This window comes from Chenopodium album, chromosome 11 (genome assembly GCF_948465745.1).
Source record: "Chenopodium album chromosome 11, dcCheAlbu1.1, whole genome shotgun sequence".
NCBI classification, from domain to species: Eukaryota; Viridiplantae; Streptophyta; class Magnoliopsida; order Caryophyllales; family Amaranthaceae; genus Chenopodium; species Chenopodium album.
In genome coordinates this window covers 1,117,024-1,139,908 of record NC_137844.1, presented here as the reverse complement: position 1 = coordinate 1,139,908, position 22,885 = coordinate 1,117,024, and the positions used below count along the sequence as shown (strand labels likewise).

The following is a 22,885-nucleotide window of genomic DNA, read 5'->3' as shown; positions in this document are numbered from 1 at the left end:
ATCAATTATAATCATAGTCAGCCTCATGTCACTTCAATTTTTTATTTTTTATTTTTTTATTTTTTGTAATAATAAATATTTTTCATATTTTTTCTACAAAAAGAATATACAAATAAATACCGGTAATAAACCAAAAATAATTTGCCTAAACTTCCGTGTGAATTAGAAAAAACCAAAACATAAGCAAAGAAATTGGGATAGAAATTGGAGTATTGCTTAAATCTATACCAATCTTTATTTTCCTTTTATATTCATTCCGTATTAAATTGGAGTTAGTGAATTTAAATTTTTGCATGAACTTTTTATGATTCGATTGAAAGATCTGGTAATTGTAAATTTTGTATATCCTAACATAAGCATGGTGATTAATAGGAATGAATAACTTGTAAGCTTATACGAAGTATATGTACGTGCATACTCAAACTCATCTATACAATCCACGCGGAACAATTTTTTGCTTGTTTCTTAAGGCATTGACAAATTTAGGAATGTCAATTTAAAACTCTTAGAACAATTAAAACACCAAAAAATGCCCCTTGTCAAGGATTATGAGTTGTCTTGATAGACTAATGTCAATTAGGCCCCATTAAACACATAGTCAAAATTGTTTTCACCTTGATTATGGTTAAATAATGAAAGTGACTTTTATGAAAATTATAATCATATGGACTAATCTTTAATTGGATATTTTTGCAAGCTACATTGATTTATAATTTGTCATATTTTGCTAAATTACAGCTTCTTTGGAACTATATGCAATCAAGTTCTTAAAGAGTAGTTGAAGTTGAGTGAAACAAGCAATTGGTGCTTTTATGCTATTTGAAGTCCTTCCAATGGCTAATTTTCTCTCACACGTCCCTTTTATTTCATATTCATCCATCATTATAAACCAATATTTGGTTGTTGTCCTCCACCACCACAAATAAAAGGCTCAATATCAACATTTTTTCACGAAATTTGACAAGAATTAACTATATTTCCATCATAATAAATCACACACTCTGTATAATTTTATGAATTTAAGGTATATTATACGAAGTACATAAAATTTGATGGTTATAGCATCACATGAATATTCCATGAACCAAAAAATGAATCTTTAAATTTCAAAGAGGTTTCGTCAAAAAAACACATGTTTTTACCATGAAATATTATTTGATGAGGTAATAATGATAATGGATTATTATGAAGTCGGATTAAGATTACGATTGTTGAAAGAATTCCACGTCAGAGCAAATTGGACACCTGCAAATCTACAATTCAGTGAATATGAGACCAACCAAAACTTAGGTTTTGCTGAGAGACAAAAAAATAGAAAGTGGTGAACACATTCTCTTGTTCAACATGTTTTTTGGTCTTTTTTGTTAAATTTACGAGTATATTGTAACCTTATCCATACAACAAGGCATGCTCACTATTCTGGGTGTCCTATATTATCAACTTGGTTACCCATTAATTCAGGTGTATTTTGGAGAAGAGTCTTATAAAGTTCTACATGGTTTGGTCAAACATATGACACATTATTTGTAGTATTCTAGGATTTACAAAATAAATGACTAGTTTTGATCTTTTCTTGTGACTTTGTTTTACCCATTTCATAATTCTCTAGGTGTATTTGATCTAAATCTATGGATTAATTTGTTATTTTGCGTTTTAGAAGTTAAAAATAAAGATTTGCTAATCTTAACAACTTATACAACTAATTTCAAATTGTGCATTAGTACGTGAATTTTTATGCTCCAATGTTAACAAAAATTGTAAGGCCTGGAATTAGTCACATGATTGCATTACATATTCCAATTATTATAGTAACTCGTAGTTTTCAACTCGAATTTAGAAAGACTAGTAAATTATTAGGTGCACTTAGGAGCATGCATCTCAAATAATATGACAACAATTTATAAAATATACAGCAATAGGTAATCGTCTAATCGATAATCGATACGATGTACTTCATGTGACAAGTCTTAGAGCATAGCCAGTCGTTAACCATTTAGGGTGGTTATTAGGTGAGAGAGTGTAAAAATATTATAAACAATTGTAGAGAGAGAAAAAGAAGGAGAGATAAAACAATAACCTGGTTAAAGTTTTAACCAGGTTATTGTAACATGGTTATTGAATATTTAACCAGGTTATTGTAACATGGTTATTGAATAAATATTCACCCACTTTTGTAAGATTCTCTACTTATTGAATAAAATTTATGGGCAACAATTGAGATACATTGGTTATAAAAAGTGGTTATATATAAAGTGAAAGATAGAGAAATGAATAAAATAGATGATAACCACAATGATTGTGGTTAACCATTGTGTATACTCTTAGAGACTTAGACTGTCTATGAATAATGCAAAGCCTACTCCAAGTTGGAGACACTAGATATAATTTGTTTTGTCCCATTGAAACATGCACATTCAGATTTTCTCATCCAAATTCAAAGCTTAGCTGGGTTTCAAACTAAAGAAGTATACGCGGAAAACACACTATAGAGAGTAAGACAACAAAGCTAAAACTTTGACGAGTTATATAACTTGAATTGTATTTTGAGTGTCATATGTAGCCCCCAGCTAAACAACAAAGGAGTTAATGCAGGTACAAGGTCCCTCATATCCCTTTTGCATAATTTCCTCGTGTAATTTGGATCTATTTTACGTGTCATATACGTAAATATAGACCACCTAAATAGTCAATTGGTATCAAGTAGTATTTATTTGATACGGTGGAAGGATTAGATCTCACAAGTCACAACCTTGAGGAAGGTTGCGAGATCAATTGTCAACTACTTCTCATGCTTTCTAAGAATCTCCGTTTCCCATATCAACCAAACAAATACTAAAAAATATGAACATAATGGGCCATGCAAGCCCACATCTTTTGCCAATAGGCCTAGAGCTCAAATAGGTTGTGCTTAAAACGGGTCAATGAAAGCCATGCCACAAGCAAAGCCCATGATCATGTAAACAAGTTACCAAAGACTTGGATATTCTTAGAAATTACATCAAATGCTCAAATGGTCGAATGACAGACAATACCAAGTCCCAGGGATAATAAATTTGTTTTAATCTCCATGCCAAAACCTAGCAGAATTATGAAATCGACACCAAGCCTACACTGTAGATACAGTATGAGATAAGATAGATTAAATAAATGAACCTGCAGTATTTAGCATCCTTCTCAGTTATTATTAAAATCTACAAATGCAGTGTTAACTGACTGGGTTTTACAAGTAACTTGTCATTAAGCTCGTTCATTCTATTCCGTAATGTGCTTCGATTTGTCTGTTTTTACGAACCATCCTCAACTCTTCTTTCTGTCATAAAACTTTGGAAGTTTTCAAATCCATAAAAGGGGCCATGTGCATCAGTCACCTGAAACCAGCTTTTCTTCATCCATATCAAAAGCCTTCCTAGCTTGTTTGAGCTCCTCGTTCATAGCAAGTAGTTCTGTGGCACGATTCAATTTTGGGTAGTCCTGAATTTCAATAAATAAACAGATACAAAGTTAGCCTTATGCAACACATATTAGCATGTTTAACCAATGTGATTTAACTGTTTAAGCCTTTAAAGACAAGTTGATTCTAAGATATTGGGTATACAGGCAATGTTAGAGCCAAACTTGAATGACAAATCGACACAAGGTCAATGCAATAGGCAATGTTTGGTCATGCAGATTTATTGAGATTCATGCTGGATGTCAATACATATAATCAGTGGGCCGGTTCACTTGGTGGACTGGGCTGGTAGGTGGGGAACCAGGAATGATCCATAAAGCAACTAGCAAGCAGACAGGGCCAGTTCATGGTCCAATCTTTACAGATTTGGCCCAAGACCCACCCACTTGGACTGGTTAAGCCCAGTAGCCAAGGGGCTCAGATTGAGTATCCTATGAACTAACATCAAACATACAGAAGAGCAGAACAACCGGCTGCAAGTATCTTCTCACAATTGAACAACAGGGACCTTAAAGACCATGAAGCTAATCAAGATAACAAGCAACAATCACAGCATATCATGAAACCAACAAATCTATAATGACAGCCAGTATATCCTTCTATTTCATAAGTATATTACAAGACATGCCATATTTCCAGCTGAATTTACGAATTATAAACAAACCACTAAAATACTACATCGTCTCTAAAATCAAGCCAGATTGGATAAAAGATGATGGTTTAGTTATTTTACTTGCCAATAGTAAACAAAATTTTAGGAAACCGCAATAACATTCATTAAGTTTGATCCTTCGAAATCATACTAAATTTTAACATGTTACACGACTTAATCCATAAGCTACAATATCCAAAATAGATAACCATGAAAAAGCACAGCAATATTCAGTAAAGTCTTTAAGAGTTTACCTTACGAATGATAAACAGAAAGTCTTCTATCATCAGCCTCCCCCTCTTTGAAGCCACATCTTGGGCCTTGTGAGTCTAAAGCATACAGCTGGTGAGAACCTGAAGAGTAAACTGAGTTTTCAGGGCAGATTTAGGACTTACCAGATCTGTAACATACTCCACAACAATGTCCTCGACAAGGGCCACAGACTCCGGAAGTGGCTGAATATACAACACCCAATCTTAATAAGATACAAATAGCAAAAGTACAATCTATCTACCTTGAATAAATGAATATAGATGTAAACAAGTTAGCTCTGATAACATAACAATTGACACATTTTACACCTCCAAAAATGACCATAATGACCCCCCTCCCTTCTCTAAGGCCTAAACCATTGAAATAAACATTAAAATAAAAAAAACTCAGTGATTCATCATGCATACTTGTTAGCATTACCAGGGGCAGACAAGGAAAACCAAAACACCATAAAGCAGAGGGTCTGGAAAGTAAAGTTTCTGGAAATCACCAATTTGTCACTCGTTTGCCTTCTCCAATATGTATTTGAGATTTCATTCTTATGAGACATCTCCAGTTGTCCACACATAAACCCCCACCCATCCAAGGTATCAATCAAGAAAAAGAGGAAATATTAACATGAAAACTCTTATTTTGCAAAGCATTAATTGACTTCTCTGTAAGCATATATAAACATCCATTTTGTTTGGGAAGCTATACAAGACAAGCACTTTACATCCCCTCTCTCTCTTAGATCCACAGTGAAGTTATATCACTTACATGAGCAAAACAACTACCCTACACTTACCCAAATTGAAAGCCAATTTCATTGGAGCAGGGAAACAACAGAAAACCCTTTCCTGCCAAGATATAGACTAACAGGAGCACATATTCAACAAAAAGTACTCCTTGCAGTTTTAAGACTTATCAAACAAAACCAAATTCTTCCTAAGAAACATCAAGTGTAATTCAACCAAAGTCATACTTCAACAACTCACCAATGAAATCACTTCTTCATACAAGAATTTAATAAGAACATATCTCAAAAGAAAAAGGTAGTTGAATTAAATACACTTGCTTGGTTCTTATTCACAAAAGCAACACCCAACAATAATTAGACAACAGTCATTGATCAAAATTACTAAAACATAAAAAGAAACAAAAATCAATTTACAAAAGGTCAAATCACGCTAACCCACTAAGGGCACCAACATAAACAAACTAGTTTGAACCAAGAAGTTGATAGAAAAACCTCAATCACTCAAAAGAAGGAATAGAAAACTATAAGTAAAAATTGAAAGTGGGAAGAAACTCACATTCTGATCATCTCCATAACCATACATCATGTGCTGCACTGCAACGAAAATATCCATTATTTATTGTCAAATCTTTTTACAAAAAAAAGAGGGGGCAAAAAAGGTGTAGATACTCACATTCTTTCTGGAAAACACCTCGCTTACGCTTGAAAGAAGTATCAGATTTACTTGAAGATTCAACTTTCTGTTTGGAGGAACCTCCTGCACCTCCTCCACTCATGATTTCTTCGTAGTAATTCTACACTCTCTTCTTGCTAAGATCAGGCTGCAAATGCCCAAAATTCTCTTTTTTCCCTGGTTAAGACAAACAGCATATATACAGACTTGTTAAAACAAACATCTCACCTTAATTCTTGTACAAAATGCCGATTTAGCCCCTATGGATGTCATTACAAAAAATGGCTCTTTTGGTAATGTGCATGATTTACTAAAGTCCAAGTTTAAGAACCAAGATATGCATATAGTAGCTGAGTAAGTCCAAGTTCATAACAAAGATATGCAAAGCCGAGAATATGCATAAGCCTTGGATTCCTCAGATCGATAAGAAACCACAGATAATATACTTTAAAGGGTAAAATTAGACCTAGCACCATTGATTCGATCCATCTAGAACCCAATCCATCAAACACTCAATTATATAGCATCTTGACTTCCTGCGATTACCTAATCCTGAGCTTACCCAATCAAATCTTACTCAAAGTCCGACTATGCCTGATAATAAGCTGACTTTGGTATTGGATACTAGATACGAGTTGACCGAAACATGAAATTCATAAGCCTTGGTTTCCTCATATATTAATTGGAAACTTCATAATTATACTTTCAAAGGATAAATTAGACCCAGCACAATTGATTCAATCCATCTAAAACCCAATACATCAAACACTCAATTATATAGCATACTGAGATTACCTAGAAATGACCTTACCCAATCATATCAAACTCATTGTGCAACTATGCCTGGTAATAAAGCTGACTTATTTTTGGATACTCAACATGAGTTCACCCGAACCCAATTACTCGAAAACAACAAGAAATTTATACTTAAATAACCCCAAATTAGAGGATAATCATAAATCTTAAATCACTAATAATAGCATGATAATTGTACATTACAATTCACAATTTGGTATCGCAAAGCTTGTTATAATCAAGCCAAATAGATAATGCAGTATACTGTATACACTTAAACCCTAAGATCATTCACCACAATTTTAAATAACTCAAAATTCCCCAAATAAACTGAATTAAATCACTTAGAATCAATCATAAAATCATCAAAATTCAAAATTTCGAAAAGGGTTGTTCTAAATTCTAAAGCCAATGCAAGAAATAACAACCAGAAATAGTCAAGAAAAGGGGAGAAGAATTGGTGGTACCTAGGCGGCAATTGGTGATGGAAGGCGGCGTTTGGATGGTCTTTCCGAGCGTAAGACGGTGGTGAGGCGAGGTGTGCGACGGTGCGACGGTGGAGAATTGAGTGTGCCAAAGAGAGAGAGCGAAGAAGAAGAATTGCAACGCTTTTGGGTATTTACAATTTTCACTTGCCCATTTACCTTCATTTGTCTTTAAATTACCAGTTTACCCATTAGCTAATAGCTACAACACCTCCCTTCGTTAACTAAAACAACACCATGGGATTTATATGACTTAAGGGTTTGTTCTGATTTACTGAATTGAGCTGAATTGATTGGAGCTGAACTGAACTAAATACAGCTTAAATGAATTGTTTATGAGAGAAAGAAATTAGGAACTGAAACTGATTAGAGCTGAACTGAACTGAAATTAAGTTGAAGAGAACAGGCTCTTACTAAGTCTATAGTAATATACTAATATCTATCCCCTACAATCTCGGGGATTTTTGTCACTAGGTTTAAACTTCCAAATTGAATTTGTTATAGCTATTTATCTTTAATTTTGGACAATTTTGGACTTTCTTACCCAAAAAGATTAGTGATGGTGGTTCTTCCTATGGACCCCACGACACGTTGGGAAGTCATTTGGATGATTGGAAGACTTAAAACCATTTACTTTGCCTTTACACTATCAACATAGCCATTTATTTACACGACCTCCTTAAACAGCTTAAGGCCACTGCGAGTCGTTTTGTGACCAACTAAAATGATCATACATGGTACCAAACAACATATGTGATCCCATGATACATTTCCTACCTTCTTGAACTTTTTCAACACTGGATTTTGAGACCTTCGAAGTTTGTCCAAAAGTGTGAAATATATCCTTTAATTAGGACAACTTTTTTTTTTACTTTTTCAGACTTTGTAAAAATATTAATCGGGATATTTTTCATGGACCCTACAACAGTCCGAAAAGCCATTTAAGTTGTTGAAAGTGAATTTTCATTTTAAGCTCTAAAGTAGAATCGATTCATCAATTCAAAAATTCAAAAGATTATTACACTTCATTTGAAATCTATTACCCTCTTAAACTCCAAATTTGGTGAATTGGGATATCAACTTTCTCATTTCAGTGCATCAAATTCTCTATACTTCTCTTCATAATCATAGACAATCTCCCCAATCATTCTAACTCAAGAAACCAATTGAGACAGTGTTATTATCAATCATATACTCCATCCATCCCAAATGTTACAATTCCATTTTGATCAAACTTTTAAATTACTAATAATTTAAATTTCCCCAAATTACTTTGAAGATACTCCAAAGCAACACCACAACAATAAAGTGAAAATTAAAAAAAAAATTGAAAGCAAGGGTCGTTATTGATTTTCAATTCAATTTTTTTTTTTTTTTTTTTTTTATAGAAAAGCTCCTATCAAGTGAAGCAATTTTTTTTTTATTTTTTTTTTTTATTTTTTTTTTTTTTTGACAAAGAAGCAGCTATTTATGAATAGAGGGAGTTCAAAGAAACAATTAAGCAGCAACTACTCAGCATATATAAACTACCAGGTCTACCATGAATTCTTCAGTAATTTGTGAAAGCTGCATAATCCAACATCATGATTACATAGTTATAAACACAGGGGAAAAGCTTGAATAGTTTGTCATCAATGTTGAATAAATACAAGCTTAACAACAGAGAAACTCTGTGTAAACTCTAATATTCCTCAGTTCCCACTAAGTTTGGTAAAAGATGTAACAGGAAGATGGCATGATCCGATCACAGGTTGAGTTTTACGGCTAAATACCATGAGTGCATGGCAAGGCAGCCAAATGACAGGAGGTTAGCGAGAGATGACAAGCCATGGACCATTCCAAACTTCTTGTTCATCGCTGCAAGCTGGGGGTTTTTCTTCGCAACTTCTTTGTTCTTTGTCCACCCGACTTCTTCCCCAATGTTGTTCTCTCGCTCTATCTTGTGCCTTTGCTTCATCATCTGCCACCAGCAACAAAGTAAGAGACTTCTCAGAACAAAGACAAGAAGTCACATTACACACTAGCATAAAAAAACAGAGCTTCTGCAATCTAAAAAACAGAAAGTTATGCAACTGAAGCTAATTCAAGAAGCAGCATTGTAAGATTTGTAACAAGAACCAGCAATTGATCAGGCTGTTAAGTAGACATCATGTATGCATATAAGAGTTCAATTGAACAAGAAGACAACATTGAGATGTAAGAACCTCTAAACATACCATATGGAATTATTGAACAAGGCACAAGAATAGAATAATAGATATCGACGAAATGTAAAAAGAGAATATATATACTACAGTTGCACCCCTCTAACTTCTCTAACTTCAAGTAAGATTATGTAATGAGAGGGAGAGGTGGAATTAATTAGCTCAAGCTACTTTCAAAACAACATAGGCCTCATCTAAAATTTTGATTTATCTCAGATGTCTTGGATCATATGCTATGACTCTAATGCAGGATATATCAAGCACAACCAACAAGCCAATCAAAGCAAACCATTGGCATTGTTAAGATTTCATGGCCTTCGTACCATAAATCTATCATGCCAAACACAGATATTCGAGATAATGTTGATAAGCAACAATAAAACTGAATGTCCTACACGCCACAAGGTAAAATAAGTTAACTAGAGCGATTCACCCAAAGACCATGCCAAGTGCAAAACCAAGACATATCAAGCACTATATCCAATAGACATGAAGTTTGTTTGACACAAGTTAACGTGTAAAGTGTAATACACTTTTCATTCATCACTTGTCAGAATTATTACACACCATGGGCTGGACTAATGTAAGATGCAGCAAAATACTTCACTAGCTTGCTATAAAATTCAACAAGATCATCATCATACAGAAATCAATTATCCTCTGGCAACAAAAAAGGCAATAGTTCTACTTTCCTCTCCTGCAACTTCAAACCTCACTGTAATTGCTAATGCTGATCCCAAACACAAACATGTCGTTTAGCCACATTTAAATCTTATGATTAACAGCAACTCTTGATTGAATTCGTCTTCACACTAATAGTACCAAAGATGTTAAATATACTCCTAAATTGTAAGAAGTGGATTAAATCCCATCTTTACATCACATTAAATTATGAGACATTCTAATACCAAACTTCGACAATTCTTCAATTAACACGGTAAGTGATAATGCTAGTATAGATGACAAATATGAGAACTGTGAGGTTTATCTCCACAGTAAAAATATGTTGCACATCTCAGTAAGTACAGACTTGCCACGATCATTGAAATGAAGGCAGCCTCGCCGTGGTCAGAGAAACAAAACAAGAGCAAAACACTTCAATCAACTATTAGACTATTAGCAAGTACAACAAATGATCACAGGAACAATTACAATACTAACAACACCAAAGGCTCTTTTCCAAATTTAGGGGGACGGCTGCACGAACCAAGATTTCATCTCCAATACAGAACAACATAAATTTACATACAATTCACAAATTTAACACAATCCCATTTGATTCCAACCAACATGGTTTAGCTCTAGCTACCTAATTGGAATTCTGATCAGTAAAAAGCATAATTGTGAAAAAAAAAAAAAAAAAAAAAAAAAAAAAAAAAAAAAGCTTGAGAAAGAGAAAACCTTGATGGTCATAGGAGTAAAGACCAGCAAATTGGAAAGATTAAACAGAAACGCAAAACCCAGAAACCCTAGCTGATACTTCTCAGTAGAAGACGATGATTTCCAAGGATGCAAATACCCAAACGACGCCGTTGAAACCGCGCAACAAACACCCACCAGAGTAAAATACGCTGGAAACATCTTACTCTGCAAATTCCCAAATTGATGCCTTGGCAAATTCCTAAAAAAACACCCAAAAAACACAAAACTATGAAAAAACAATCAAAACCCAGAAAAATTATGAAGTAGGGCAGATAGAGTAATTTGGTACTTGAACAAAACACAAAATTATGGAAAACAACCAAAACCCAGAAAATTAAGAACAAGGGGCAGATAGAGAAATTTAAGAATTGAACAAAAAAGCAAAATCATGGAAGGAAATTTAAGAAGAAAGGCAGAGAGAATAATTTGGTAATTGAACGACAAAAAAAACAGCAAAATTATGGAAGAAAATTCAAAACTCAGAAAAATTAAGAGGGGCAGAGAGAGTAATTTGGTACTTGAACATGATGATGCCGCCGATGAAGGTGGCCCACAAGGCGGCGCCCCATGCGGTGGAGAAGCAGAGAAGGTGAGACAATTTGAGAATGGAGGAGAGAGAAGAAGAATCTGGGTTGTCTGATTTGAAGGTTTCAGGGGAGAAGATGATTCCGATTGCTAAGAATGATAGTGCTACTACAAATCTGGATAACCACCCCATTTTTGTTTGATTTTGGGTTGTTGAAATGGAGTGTTTGTAAAAGTAGATTAAATTGATCTTCGGATTTTGTTATTCTTTCCTTGACTTTGAATCTTTGATATTGGTTGTTCTTAGAGGTGATCAGATGGTGTGACAGTTTTAACTGTGATTGACTAACCATTTTTGGCCCATTTATTTTTCGAGAAAATACAAGTTGATATCCAATATCAACGAAACTTGTTGATATAAGGGTGGTGTGGTCTTTTCCTCTGTTAAATGAAGGGCAAATTGGTACTCTCACATGTAACTTAACAACTCCCGTAGCCCATACCCCGTTTTCAAAGATTTAGACGTTAACAATAAGGTGTAACTGCGTCAATTCAACCCTTCATCTCAAACCCAATTCTGGGTTCATCTTCAACCATTCATCCCACTTTCATTCGTCACTCTGTCTCTATTCTCAGATGACTTTTCTCTCTCTTGAAATGGAGTGAATTTCCACTATATGATCTTCATCTTTTTCTCTTCATTCACATTATCTCCTTCCCCTTTTTATCGATCTGTTTGATTCCCAAAAAAATCAAAAATGGTAGACGACAACCCTCTCATTGATGCGTTAGACAGATGATGATCAAGAATCCAATGTCATCTTTTCAGTATTTATCATCATTTAATGTTGCTCAAATTTCTAGGTTTCTCCAATTTTTTTATCCAAACCCCTTGTTAATCTCTCCAATTTTTCATTCTTTGATTGAATTTTTCATTCTTTGATTGAATAAACAATTCTTATTAGTGACAACTTTCTCCAACAATGGTGCTACCAAAATTCCGGCAGCGTTATTCGAATAGATTGTACTGAAGGGGAGTAAGGAACCCAATTCGGACACCTCGTTTGGGTGCTATCAAATACGGCAAGATTTAATTATGTACCATATTTGTAACAAAATTGCAGTAAATACTCGATTAAACCCATGGACAACTTACATCAAAATTATGGGTATCAGAAACTTAGATTTGAGCTTTAAAAAAAAAACACACCTTAGATTTGAGCTGGAGAAGGGACGATTAAAGAGCAAAATTTTTGATGATAGACGACCAAACTTTCCAGATCCACTAGATCCCTCTCTAAGTTTTGTTTTCTCTCTCCTCTTACCCAGAGTTGCAGACACATAGGAAGCAACGACGTTAATTTTGCTGTTAACGTAGCCTCAAAATGGAATTGGTACAACAAATTCAAAAAACGGAGTCCACGTCATCAGTTTATATATTAAATGAGTACTTTTCATAAAGTAGTGCTTTTATTTTCAACTTTGCCACTATATCAACAAAAAACGTTGATATCCGATATCAACAGGGACCAGCTCTTATTTTTCAACGTAGTAAACAGTAATGTTGTTTTTGTGGTTTGGGGTGGCTTCTTTACCACACCTAACCACCTAATATGGTTGTGTATCGTGGCTCATGCCAAACTCTTGAATTACAGATTAGGATTTACGGATAGATATCTTTTTGTGTGGTATTGTGTTTTTTTTTTTTAAAAAAAAAGAAAAATGTGTCCCAAATAAGAATCAAGATCCGACTATACTAAGGGCTTGTTCCGATTTACTGAAAATAACGAACTGAATGGATTGGGACTGAACTGAACTGAATAGAGCTGAAATGAATTATTTATGAGAGAAGGAAATTAGGAACTGAACTTAATTGATTAGAGCTAAACTAAATTGAAATTAAACTGAGCAGAAAAGACCCTATATGATGTGCAATTTGTGTCGCGCTCTTGTTTGTGATGGGTTGTGACATGAGTTCAGTCTCTTTTCATTACGGTGAATATGGATAACATTTGTGATGCACTTCATTGTAGTGAATATGGATAACAAATCTTCTCAAACGTCGATGTATGAGTGTGGAGTGCTTGCCAAAGTCATTGCAACGAGTTTGACAACTAGGATTGACTTGGGACTTGGGACTTGGGACTTGGGAGCTAGTACGAATCAAAGGTCACAATAAACTGATGGCACTTACGGATTGCTCTAAGAGAACAAGATAACTTATACCGATGAGAAATGAATTTTCAGAATTTGTTATACTTATCTTATCTCACACTAAGGGTCTAATTTGTAGGAAAAACGAAAAGTTTAAACACAACCCAATATACACATTCCATTAATTTATCAAACTATTTTCTCTAAAAACCCAATGTCGTGGAGAGTTTAAACGCAACTCAAAATAAACATTAAGGGCATGTTCACTTCAGCTTAATTTCAGTTCAGTTCAGCTCCTAATCTACTTCTCTCATAAAATTATTCACTTTACCTATATTCAATTCAAATTAATATGAACAATCCACGTGTTAACCTTTTAAAATTCACCTTTTTTTTAATTCTCCCGCCACTAACCCAAAAATTTTAAAAAAAAAAAAACCCAAAGCTTTTCCAACACTACACTACAACTATTTTCTTCTTCTCTCCATTTTCTCTCTCCTCTTATTCACTCTCTCTCCAATTCCGCCATTTTCAAGCTCTCACAAAAACTCTGTAAAAATGATGTACGGTTCATCTATCTTCTTCGGAATCCGCTTCTTCCTTGCTGGATTCACTCCTCAACAAATCCTTGAGGTTTATCAATTTTCTCTTTCTAACTATTTCAATTTTGCTTTAATTTTGTGTTTTTTTTTGGAGATTAATTTGATTTTTGTTTTTCTGGAAACAGTATAAATCCAGGATTTTGAGTGAAGGAGGAGTAATTTATGATGATTATAGTCCTGATTGTACTCACGTCGTCGTCCACAACCTCGCCTTTGTACACTCTCTCTCCTTAGTTTTTTATTTCATTTTTTCGCATTTTTTATTTGTTTATGTTTGTAATTGAGCATGAAATTTAGATTAATTATGATAAAATTAAGGAGAAATGAAGATGAAGCAAAGTGTAAATTTGCTTGATTGAAAAACTCTATTTTGATATCTGAACAATTCAATTAAAGTATTCCCTCCCTATCTAAATGTTGTTCGTGGTTAAGACATTTTTGTGAGATAATCGCCGTTAACATTTTTGGACGGAGGAAGTGGAATTTATAAAGATATGATTCATATGAATGTCGATGAAGCTAAAGGAGAATGGGACAAGGTGTAACTTTGAGGGTTTGAAATGTTCTTTTTTTTCACTCAAACACTTATACTCCGTATGAAACTTAGGTTCACTAAAATCCGGTTTTTTAACGACTGATTTTTACAATCGAACGTGTACCGGTGTTTATCAACATTGTCTAAGCTTAGACAACACATGATTTTGTTAGGTTTAGTGACTTGGAATTGTATAGTATGAGTTTGTTGTTGGTACTAGGTAAAATGAAACAATTTTAGACTGCTATTTTTCGGCTTTTCTGCTAAATAATGTCAAGTTTCTAGGTTTTACTGCATCCATTTCTTTAAAATAATAAGGTTAAATTAGCTTATGAGAGGACACTTGGAGAGGTTCCAATTTTGTTCGCAGTTGTTAATATGTTGCGTGGTGATTGTTAGTGACTTAGTGTTACTCGTAATTGCTAATTGTGTGTGTGTGAGTGTGTGAACTGTGAAGTGTAATTGTTTCACTTGCCCATTCTATGTAGGATGATCTGTGTGTGTGATGTGTAACTGTTTACCTTGCCTATTTTATGTAGGATGATCATATCTGTGTTACTGCTAGAAGGGACAAGAAGACGCTTGTAACAATTATATGGCTCAAGGACAGTTTACGATATGGAGAACCGATTGACATTGGTAATGTAAGTTTATTCACTCTTTCATATTCGCTCTCTCTTTCTGTTCCAAGTGACCCATCAGTTGCTCTCTACAGTATGAACAGGTTTGACACAATGCTGTGACCATGTGAATCACTACTTAGTACTTATCACTTAGCTTGCTATAATGCTATGATTTGATTATCTCCTGTGTCTTAATGGTTTTCTTTTTTTTTTGCTTTAGTTTTATGCATTTGATCTGTCTTTGACCTAGCTCTAACTTGCTCTTTAATTCACTCAATGTGCCTTTTTTGGCTTTTAAAGCCTCATTAAGTCGGCTTCATGTTTACTCACAGATTATGTATAGGCCACTGAAGGATCTAAATGGAATTCCTGGTGCTAACAAGCTTATCATCTGTTTGACTGGATACCAAGGGATGGATAGGGAAGACATGAAGGTATTTGTACATATCATTAAGTGTCCCTTGCTCCGTTGCTTGAGCTGTTCATTTTATGGTTACTTGTTTGTTTATGTCATGGATGATCATAGATAATGGGGTAATTCATCCATTGTGAGTTGTGACCGTGTGGCTGTATGTAATATATTTCGTAATATATTTCTTTGAAATTCTTCTTAGATGATGGTGCAATTAATGGGAGCACAAATTTCTAAACCATTGGTGGTCAGCACAGTTACTCATCTTATATGCTACAAGTTTGAAGGTTAGTAATTGCATTTTCAGTATCTTTTCCCTCCCTCTCGTGTTCTAGTCCATGGAGTCAATTCTAATGGATAAAGCTTGTACCTTCTATTATGCATGTTGTTATTTTGTAACTGAAGTTGTTTGTATCATGATGCTGATTCCTTCTTTTGAATTTAACTAGCAAGATGCTTGTTCATCAAATGTGATGTTCTGTTAAACATATTAGCAGAATAAATTCTTCTGAAGTAAAATAGATCCCAATCATCCTAACTAGGAAATGTAAATACACCAAAAAGGAGAAGCAAACAACAGAATTAAATTGTATTCAGTTCATCATTTCTTGTCTTTTTTATGAGCTACTTTACACTCTTGTGTGTAAAAACCTGTGCATCTTGAGAAGTTTTGTGTTCAATGCTTATGTGTGGAATGTACTTAGAGTTTGCAATCCTCCCTGATTCAACCTGATATGAACTTGACCACAGAAACCTGAATTCAACTTTAACCAAAGCCAAACAACATGATATATCATATATTGTAGGAAATTTTGTCAAGAACTACCAATTAAAGTGCGTGTTTTGAAAACAACTACCTATTAAAATGTTTTTTTAAAAGAACTACTACAAAGTTGTAAAAAGTTTAAGTAGCACTACCATTTTAATAATTCCAACTAGAATATTAGGTATGTAGGTTCCACTTTTTACCTTTATCTCATAAAATCACCATCTAAAGTGACTAAATTACCCTTCTTAAAGGTAAAAAGTGATAAAAAGTGAGATTCAAATGCCGGAGATTCTAGCCAAAATTGTTAGAATGGTAGTGCTACTTAAACTTTTTACAACTTTGTGGTAGTTCTTTTTAAAAAAAAAATTTAATAGGTAGTTGTTTTCAAAACACGTGGTTTAATTGGTAGTTGTTGACAAAATTTCCTATATTGTACTAATATTATATTGCATTGTTTTTGATTTTCTTAGCACAACCTAAATTGACTTGAAACCAAATCTTTGACCCAAATTGCCACTAGAATTTTGGTGTTCCCTTTAAAATTTTGAATATATTACGGAGTATTTTGCTGGTAGGATAGCACATAATGGTACTTCTGATTTTGAGGGTGCACCTCCATGATTGTTCAATTATGAGCATTTGACAACTGAAATTGTTCCACATTCAAAAAGACATTACATTATTTAGCTATTATGTATAATTGTAAGCATCAGCTACTTTGTTTCAGCTCATACCTGAATATAGAATGGAGTCAGTGTACAGTTTGAACATATCATCTTCTTTTCAGCTCTTGATAAGAAAGTTATTTAATCCTTTTGCTAATATACTCATTTCCGGAGTCTGCTTTGCTGAACAAGCTCAATATGACAAAATTATCTTCTCTCTTCACAGGGGAGAAGTATGAGCTGGCTAAGAAAATGAACGTTACAAAAGTTGTCAACCATCGGTGGTTGGTAGATTGGTATGTCTAATTCTTGTACTTCAGAGTTGGTTTAGAATTGTCCATAGATGCTGTATCTTAGTTTGCAAAATCATATTGTTGTGGTAATAATTGTCAAATCTTTCTTATTTTGTAATATTTTCTTTGCTATGCAGCCTGGAGGCTTGGAAAATTCTTCCAGAGGAGCCTTATAGCAGTAGAAGGTAATCTATGCCCCAATTTTTGCTAAATGATGGTTTATATTGGATAACTTTAAGCTTTGAAGTGATGGTATTTACCTGTATGTTTTAGAAGTCAGTGCTCTGTTCTTGTATAAACTTGAATTGATTTTATTTGCTCGTTCTTTTCTCCTTTGGTTGCTTGTCTTATCATTCTCTTTAAATCATTAGATTAGTAACATTAGTTATCTCTCTCCTGCAGTGGCTATGAATTAGACATGGAAGCTGAGGCTAAAGATTCTGAAGACGAGGTTGAAGATATATCTGGAAGAAACAATGATGGGATTACTATAATGCAAAATGAAATGGGGAAAGCTCATAGTCATAGTCACCATAGAGCTCAGTCTTTGATGGATGCTAAAGTTGATAATCTTGATGAACCAAGAGCTGCGTTTCCTCCATCTAATCAGACTGGAAATGGCCATCCCTCTACTTCTGAAAATCCAAAGAATGCTGGTGATTTTGATGCTGAGAATTTTAATAGTCTAAAATACTCAAGGAAGACTCCACAGAAAACTGCTCTTCCGTTGCATGTTGAAGAGGGCTTGGGGAACACAATTGGATCATTAAAAGCTCCATTGAGCTCAAGAAAAACTCCAAGGTCTGGGGCTTCTTTGCAAACTGCAGGAAAGTCTGGCAAGTCGGGTGGGAGATCGAAAGATAAATCAACTAAAAAGATAATTGAAGACATGCCTACGTTTAATCTGGACATAGACAAGGCAGAAGTTGCTTCAGGTTTCCTTGGTGAACCAAGTTCCAAAAGACATGATGAATCTGATGCTAGCAAGCTTATTTCTTTGAAATCAAGAAAATCACCAGCAGAGTCTAGTCTCTCCTTGCAATCACCGGGAAAGTTGAGCAATCAAGATGGAAAATTGGAAATTCCTCTTGCTGAAAAGGTGATTGCTGATGTGTGCACCTCCAATATAGGGTCAGACCAAGGAAAAGCTACTTCCGAATTTAGAGCATCAAGTGCAGAGAAGGCTAATTTATTTGATGAGAATGATCCGAGTGCTTTACTTCCACAAAAGAGGACTTCAGATGGTGCTTCTCACTCTACTCCCAAATCTCAGAAGTTAACATCTTCAGCCAGTAAACGAGTTGATGCATCAGAACCTCATGAGAAAAGGAGTAGTGGTGCCCTTAATTCTGGCTGCCAAATAGGAGATGAATTTGCCACACCATCTGTAGGTAGGTTATCCCCTAATGTTTCATCTTCCAAGCTCAAAGCAAAGACAGTTGCTTCCTCTAGATCTTTGGCTTTCGAGATGCTGCAAGGCGGTGAACCTATGAACACAGATTCTCCAACTACACATTTTACCAATAGTGTGTCTACTTCACCAGTTGTTGGTAACAACAATGGGCAACCCCAGACTCTGCAGAAAGTCACTGATACGTCTCCTGGCACCAATGACTTGGAGGCTGAGAAGTCTGGTAATCTCGAGCTGAACTCTACTGATCAAAATGATATTCCAAAGCCATCAAGGAAAAAAATGGTGGCTAGGAAGACTTTGGGTTCCAAATCTAAAGTATGTAGAAGAAGTGCTGATGTTCAGAGAAGTTCTGCCAGCAAAGACTCTTTTCGAGACTATGCAGCCATACACTCAGCTGGTGAAGAAAATAAAGAGCCGCCTACAGCTTCACCTGCTGCTGATAAAGTTTTTGTGCCCCCTGCAGTAGAAGAGTCAAATGGTTTGGGTTCAAAGCCTCACCTGGGTACTGAAAGCAATAATTTTGCTACACTTTTAGATGATGAAACCGAAGCTCCACCAGAATTGAATGTGGATAATGAAGCTTTGACAGCTGAACAGTCGCTTTTAGTGAAATCAAAATCCGGAGAGGCGTCTGGCACGCTGCTTCATCAAACAGATGGGCAGGGAATGCCTGTGGCTGAAACTGTTTATATGAAGAAAAACTTGATTTCTCAGAAGGGATTGGCCGTTAAAGCTAGGAAAAAGTCTCTGCTTGCTGCAAAGGAAGCTGCTAAAGATGCAGATGAGGCTGAAGCCGGAAAAGTGAAGGAACAAGTTGGTGGTGTTGCTGCAAAAAAAAGACGTGGTTCTCTGTTGTTGAATAAGTCAAAGAGGCCTGTTGAAGCGGGGAAAGAAATTGAACCCATTTCTTATGATCGTGTTGAAGTAGGAAGAGAACATGAACTTGATTGTAATGATCAATATGAAAATAAGGGTGGTAAACAGTTAGGGAAGTTAGCTGTGAAGAGTAGGCGTGGAACTTTACTATCAAACAGGTCAAAGGGTCCTGTTGAAGTGGATTATGAAAATGACCTAGTTGTTGATTGTGACGATGGTCAAAATGGCAGTAAAAATTGCCCTGCAGATCTGGCTGTTCCTTCCAACATGACACTGGACAATGTGGAAATCAAAAAGAAAAATGACACTGGTGTTTGTACTGACCAAGGCACAAGCAAGGTTTCAAAGCGCTCTGGGAAGTTAAAAATGTCAAATGCCCCTGCCGAAGCAGAAATGGAAAATGAGCCGGTCCTTGATGGTGGACAATACTCTGGGAAGCAGGTTGGTGCACCTGACATCTTAGATAGTTCTGTGGAGGTTGACAAAGAAAACGAACCTATCCTCGCTACTAATTTAGATACTAGTAAGGGTGTAAAACGTGCTGGTAAATTAGCAGGGAAGAAGAAGGATGGCACTCTAGTGTTAAACAAGTATGAGAGGCAAGTCAATGAGGAGAATAAGAATAAGCCAGATCTTGATGATGAAGAAGTTACAAATAAAGGTGGAATGTTCACTGAAAAGCTGACCAGTAAGTCCAATTCTACAGTCAATGAGAGTGATGCAGTTAAGGGTGAGAAACGTGCTGGTAAATTAGGTGGGAAAAAGAGGCGTGGCACCTTAGTTATAAACAAATCTGAGGTGCAAGTCAATGAGGGGAACGAAAATAAATTGGTTCTTGATGATGAAGTTGATACAAGTAATGGAACTGAGAAGCTCGCCAGTAAGCCCAATTTGACAGTCAATGAGAGTGATGCAGCTAGCAAGGGTGGAAAATGTGCTGGTAAATTACCTGGGAAAAAGAGGCGTGGCACTCTAGTATTAAACAAATCAGAGGTGCAAGCCAATGAGGAGAGCAGAAATAAGTCAGTTCTTGATGGTGATGACGATGCATGTAATGGAAAGGAGGAGCTGACCAGTAAGTCCAATATGCTAGTCAATGAGAGTGATGCAGCTATTTCAAATCCTTTGAACATTGAGTTGAAAAAGGTTAAAAAACAAGCAGCATGTTTCATACTTTGTGGACATAGACTACAGAGAAAAGAGTTCCAACAACTCATCAAGCGTCTCAGAGGAAAAGTATGCCGAGATTCTCATCAATGGTCATATCAGGCTTCACATTTTGTTGTTCCAGAACCAATCCGTAGAACAGAAAAGTTCTTTGCCGCTGCAGCATCTGGAAGGTGAATTTCAAATATTCTGTTTTTTTCCTTATTTTTTGTACTACGTAATTTGTGTTCAAGACTGTTAATAGCTTGTTAATTTCTGTCATGATTTGTCTCAAATACAGTTGGATTTTGAAGACTGAGTACTTGATAGCGAGCAGTCAAGCTGGAAAGTTCTTGCTTGAGGAACCTTATGAGTGGCACAAGAGTGCCCTCAGTGAAGATGGTGCTATTAGTTTCGAGGCTCCAAGAAAGTGGCGCCTTCTAAGAGAGAAGACAGGTCATGGTGCTTTCTATGGCATGCGAATTGTAATATATGGAGAATGCATTGCTCCACCTCTGGTATCTTTCTTCATCCTTTCTTCGTCATTGTCTTTCCTGAATTCTTGATATAGTTCTCCCTTTCTCCCAAAGCTAAGCTATACCATTTTGGCATGTCACATGTTCCTCTAAACTTTGGACCCACAGATAGCTGTACTCTTAGGCAATGTTAACTAAGTTACTATTGGGACAGTGAGAGGAGAGTTACGAAAGACTTTTTGTTCAGTTGCTTGATATTGCATTCTCATTATGCTGTTAATGTATCAACAGGATACCTTAAAGCGAGTAATAAAGGCTGGAGATGGGACTATCCTTGCTACTTCTCCACCTTACACCCGTATTCTTGAATCAGGGGTGGATTTTGCCATTGTTAGTCCTGGGATGCCACGCGTTGATATATGGGTACAAGAGTTTCTCAAACACCAAATTCCTTGTGTTTTGGCTGATTACTTGGTGGAGTATGTTTGCAAGCCTGGATACTCTCTAGATAGGCATGTTCAATATAACACCCACGAGTGGGCTGCTAAGTCATTTTCAAAGCTCTTGAGCCTGTCAGAAGAGGTTGTAGCCGATAATGTTACACCACCAGATGATCAGGTTAGTGATGACCTAGCATGTCAAGTTTGTGGCTCAACTGATAGAGGGGAAGTCATGTTAGTTTGTGGTGATGAGAGCGGTTCCACTGGCTGTGGAATTGGAACTCACATTGATTGTTGTGATCCTCCTCTCGAGAGTATCCCTGAAGAAGACTGGTTTTGTCCCAAATGTACTGAATAACTCCGTAAATGTTTATATCAGTGATTTTTCAAATTTCAGCGGGGAAGTTGGGAACGAATAAGGGAACATTATGGGTTATTTGAAGCAGCGATACACAGAATTTGCGTATCACAGCTAAAATCTCGGCCATTTCACCTTCATGCACATCTCCTTAGTATTGTAAATTTTTGTAGGAAGATGTTATAGGAACTAAGAGTCATGTGATCAATGGCTCAGAGCACAATCTAAGTTAAAAGTTATGTGTAGTACAAATGTACAATTATCATTGTGCTTTTGTATTTTATCTAGACTAAATTTTTCATAAGAAGCTTGTGTTAATAATTATGTTTTACTTTATATTTTTTGCATGAGGAATCTTGAGATAAGAGTAAGCGTTATATTTTACTGCATATAATTTTTTTTGGCTGCTTTATTAAAGAGTTTGGTGTATAAATAATTTTTTCTCAGTAATAATCTCTGATTTATGTTCCTTAGATTCCTTGAATTATAGACAGTTAAATGGGCCCATCTTTTAGCATATTAAAAGGCTGTGCATTTTGGCTATGTCTGGGCCAATCATTTAGATTACAAGCTTTTTACAGATCTGGGTTGCCAACCCAATCACGGCCTTTTTATGCCTTCAAGGTCCAAAAGTAACTTCGGCTTTTACGATGTTTATATAAAGTTGCATTGGTTTCATTTTAAGAAGATATTTCTTGGAAAATTTAATTTTTATAACATAAATTTTTTTGACAGCTTTTTTAATAATATGTAAGTATATCTATAATTGGAGCTTTAAATGTAAATTCTTTGATTATATTTTAATTTTGTTGATTATTGCTTATTTGCTCTTTTGGTAGAAATCTAACTACACTAGAGAGCGAAAGAGCAAAAAAACGAGTGAGAGGTTGTAATGTCTTTATA

At 35.4% G+C, this 22,885-nt stretch overlaps 3 protein-coding genes across 3 annotated transcripts; 1 reads left to right on the top strand and 2 right to left on the bottom strand.

Annotated features, from left to right (window-relative positions):
* Positions 1-3,045: 3,045 nt before the first annotated feature.
* On the bottom strand, positions 3,046-7,204 carry LOC145568141 (transcription initiation factor TFIID subunit 13-like). Its single transcript, XM_081627574.1, has 6 exons — positions 7,051-7,204; positions 5,789-5,965; positions 5,672-5,709; positions 4,499-4,558; positions 4,358-4,432; positions 3,046-3,471 (listed from the first exon to the last, which is right to left on the bottom strand). Exons 2-6 carry the CDS (start codon positions 5,889-5,891, stop codon positions 3,361-3,363), a joined length of 387 nt encoding a protein of 128 aa, XP_081483700.1. The 5' UTR covers positions 5,892-5,965; positions 7,051-7,204; the 3' UTR covers positions 3,046-3,360.
* Positions 7,205-8,565: 1,361 nt separating this feature from the next.
* On the bottom strand, positions 8,566-11,545 carry LOC145567097 (uncharacterized). Its single transcript, XM_081626323.1, has 3 exons — positions 11,213-11,545; positions 10,674-10,893; positions 8,566-9,028 (listed from the first exon to the last, which is right to left on the bottom strand). The coding sequence occupies exons 1-3, from the start codon at positions 11,410-11,412 to the stop codon at positions 8,813-8,815; spliced, it is 636 nt and encodes a 211-aa protein (XP_081482449.1). The 5' UTR covers positions 11,413-11,545; the 3' UTR covers positions 8,566-8,812.
* Positions 11,546-13,852: 2,307 nt separating this feature from the next.
* LOC145568140 (BRCT domain-containing protein At4g02110-like) lies at positions 13,853-22,303 on the top strand. The gene is made up of 10 exons (XM_081627573.1): positions 13,853-14,006; positions 14,101-14,190; positions 15,050-15,154; positions 15,466-15,567; positions 15,748-15,832; positions 17,206-17,275; positions 17,410-17,457; positions 17,675-20,902; positions 21,010-21,226; positions 21,476-22,303. Exons 1-10 carry the CDS (start codon positions 13,932-13,934, stop codon positions 21,980-21,982), a joined length of 4,527 nt encoding a protein of 1,508 aa, XP_081483699.1. The 5' UTR covers positions 13,853-13,931; the 3' UTR covers positions 21,983-22,303.
* The last annotated feature ends 582 nt before the right edge of the window (positions 22,304-22,885 follow it).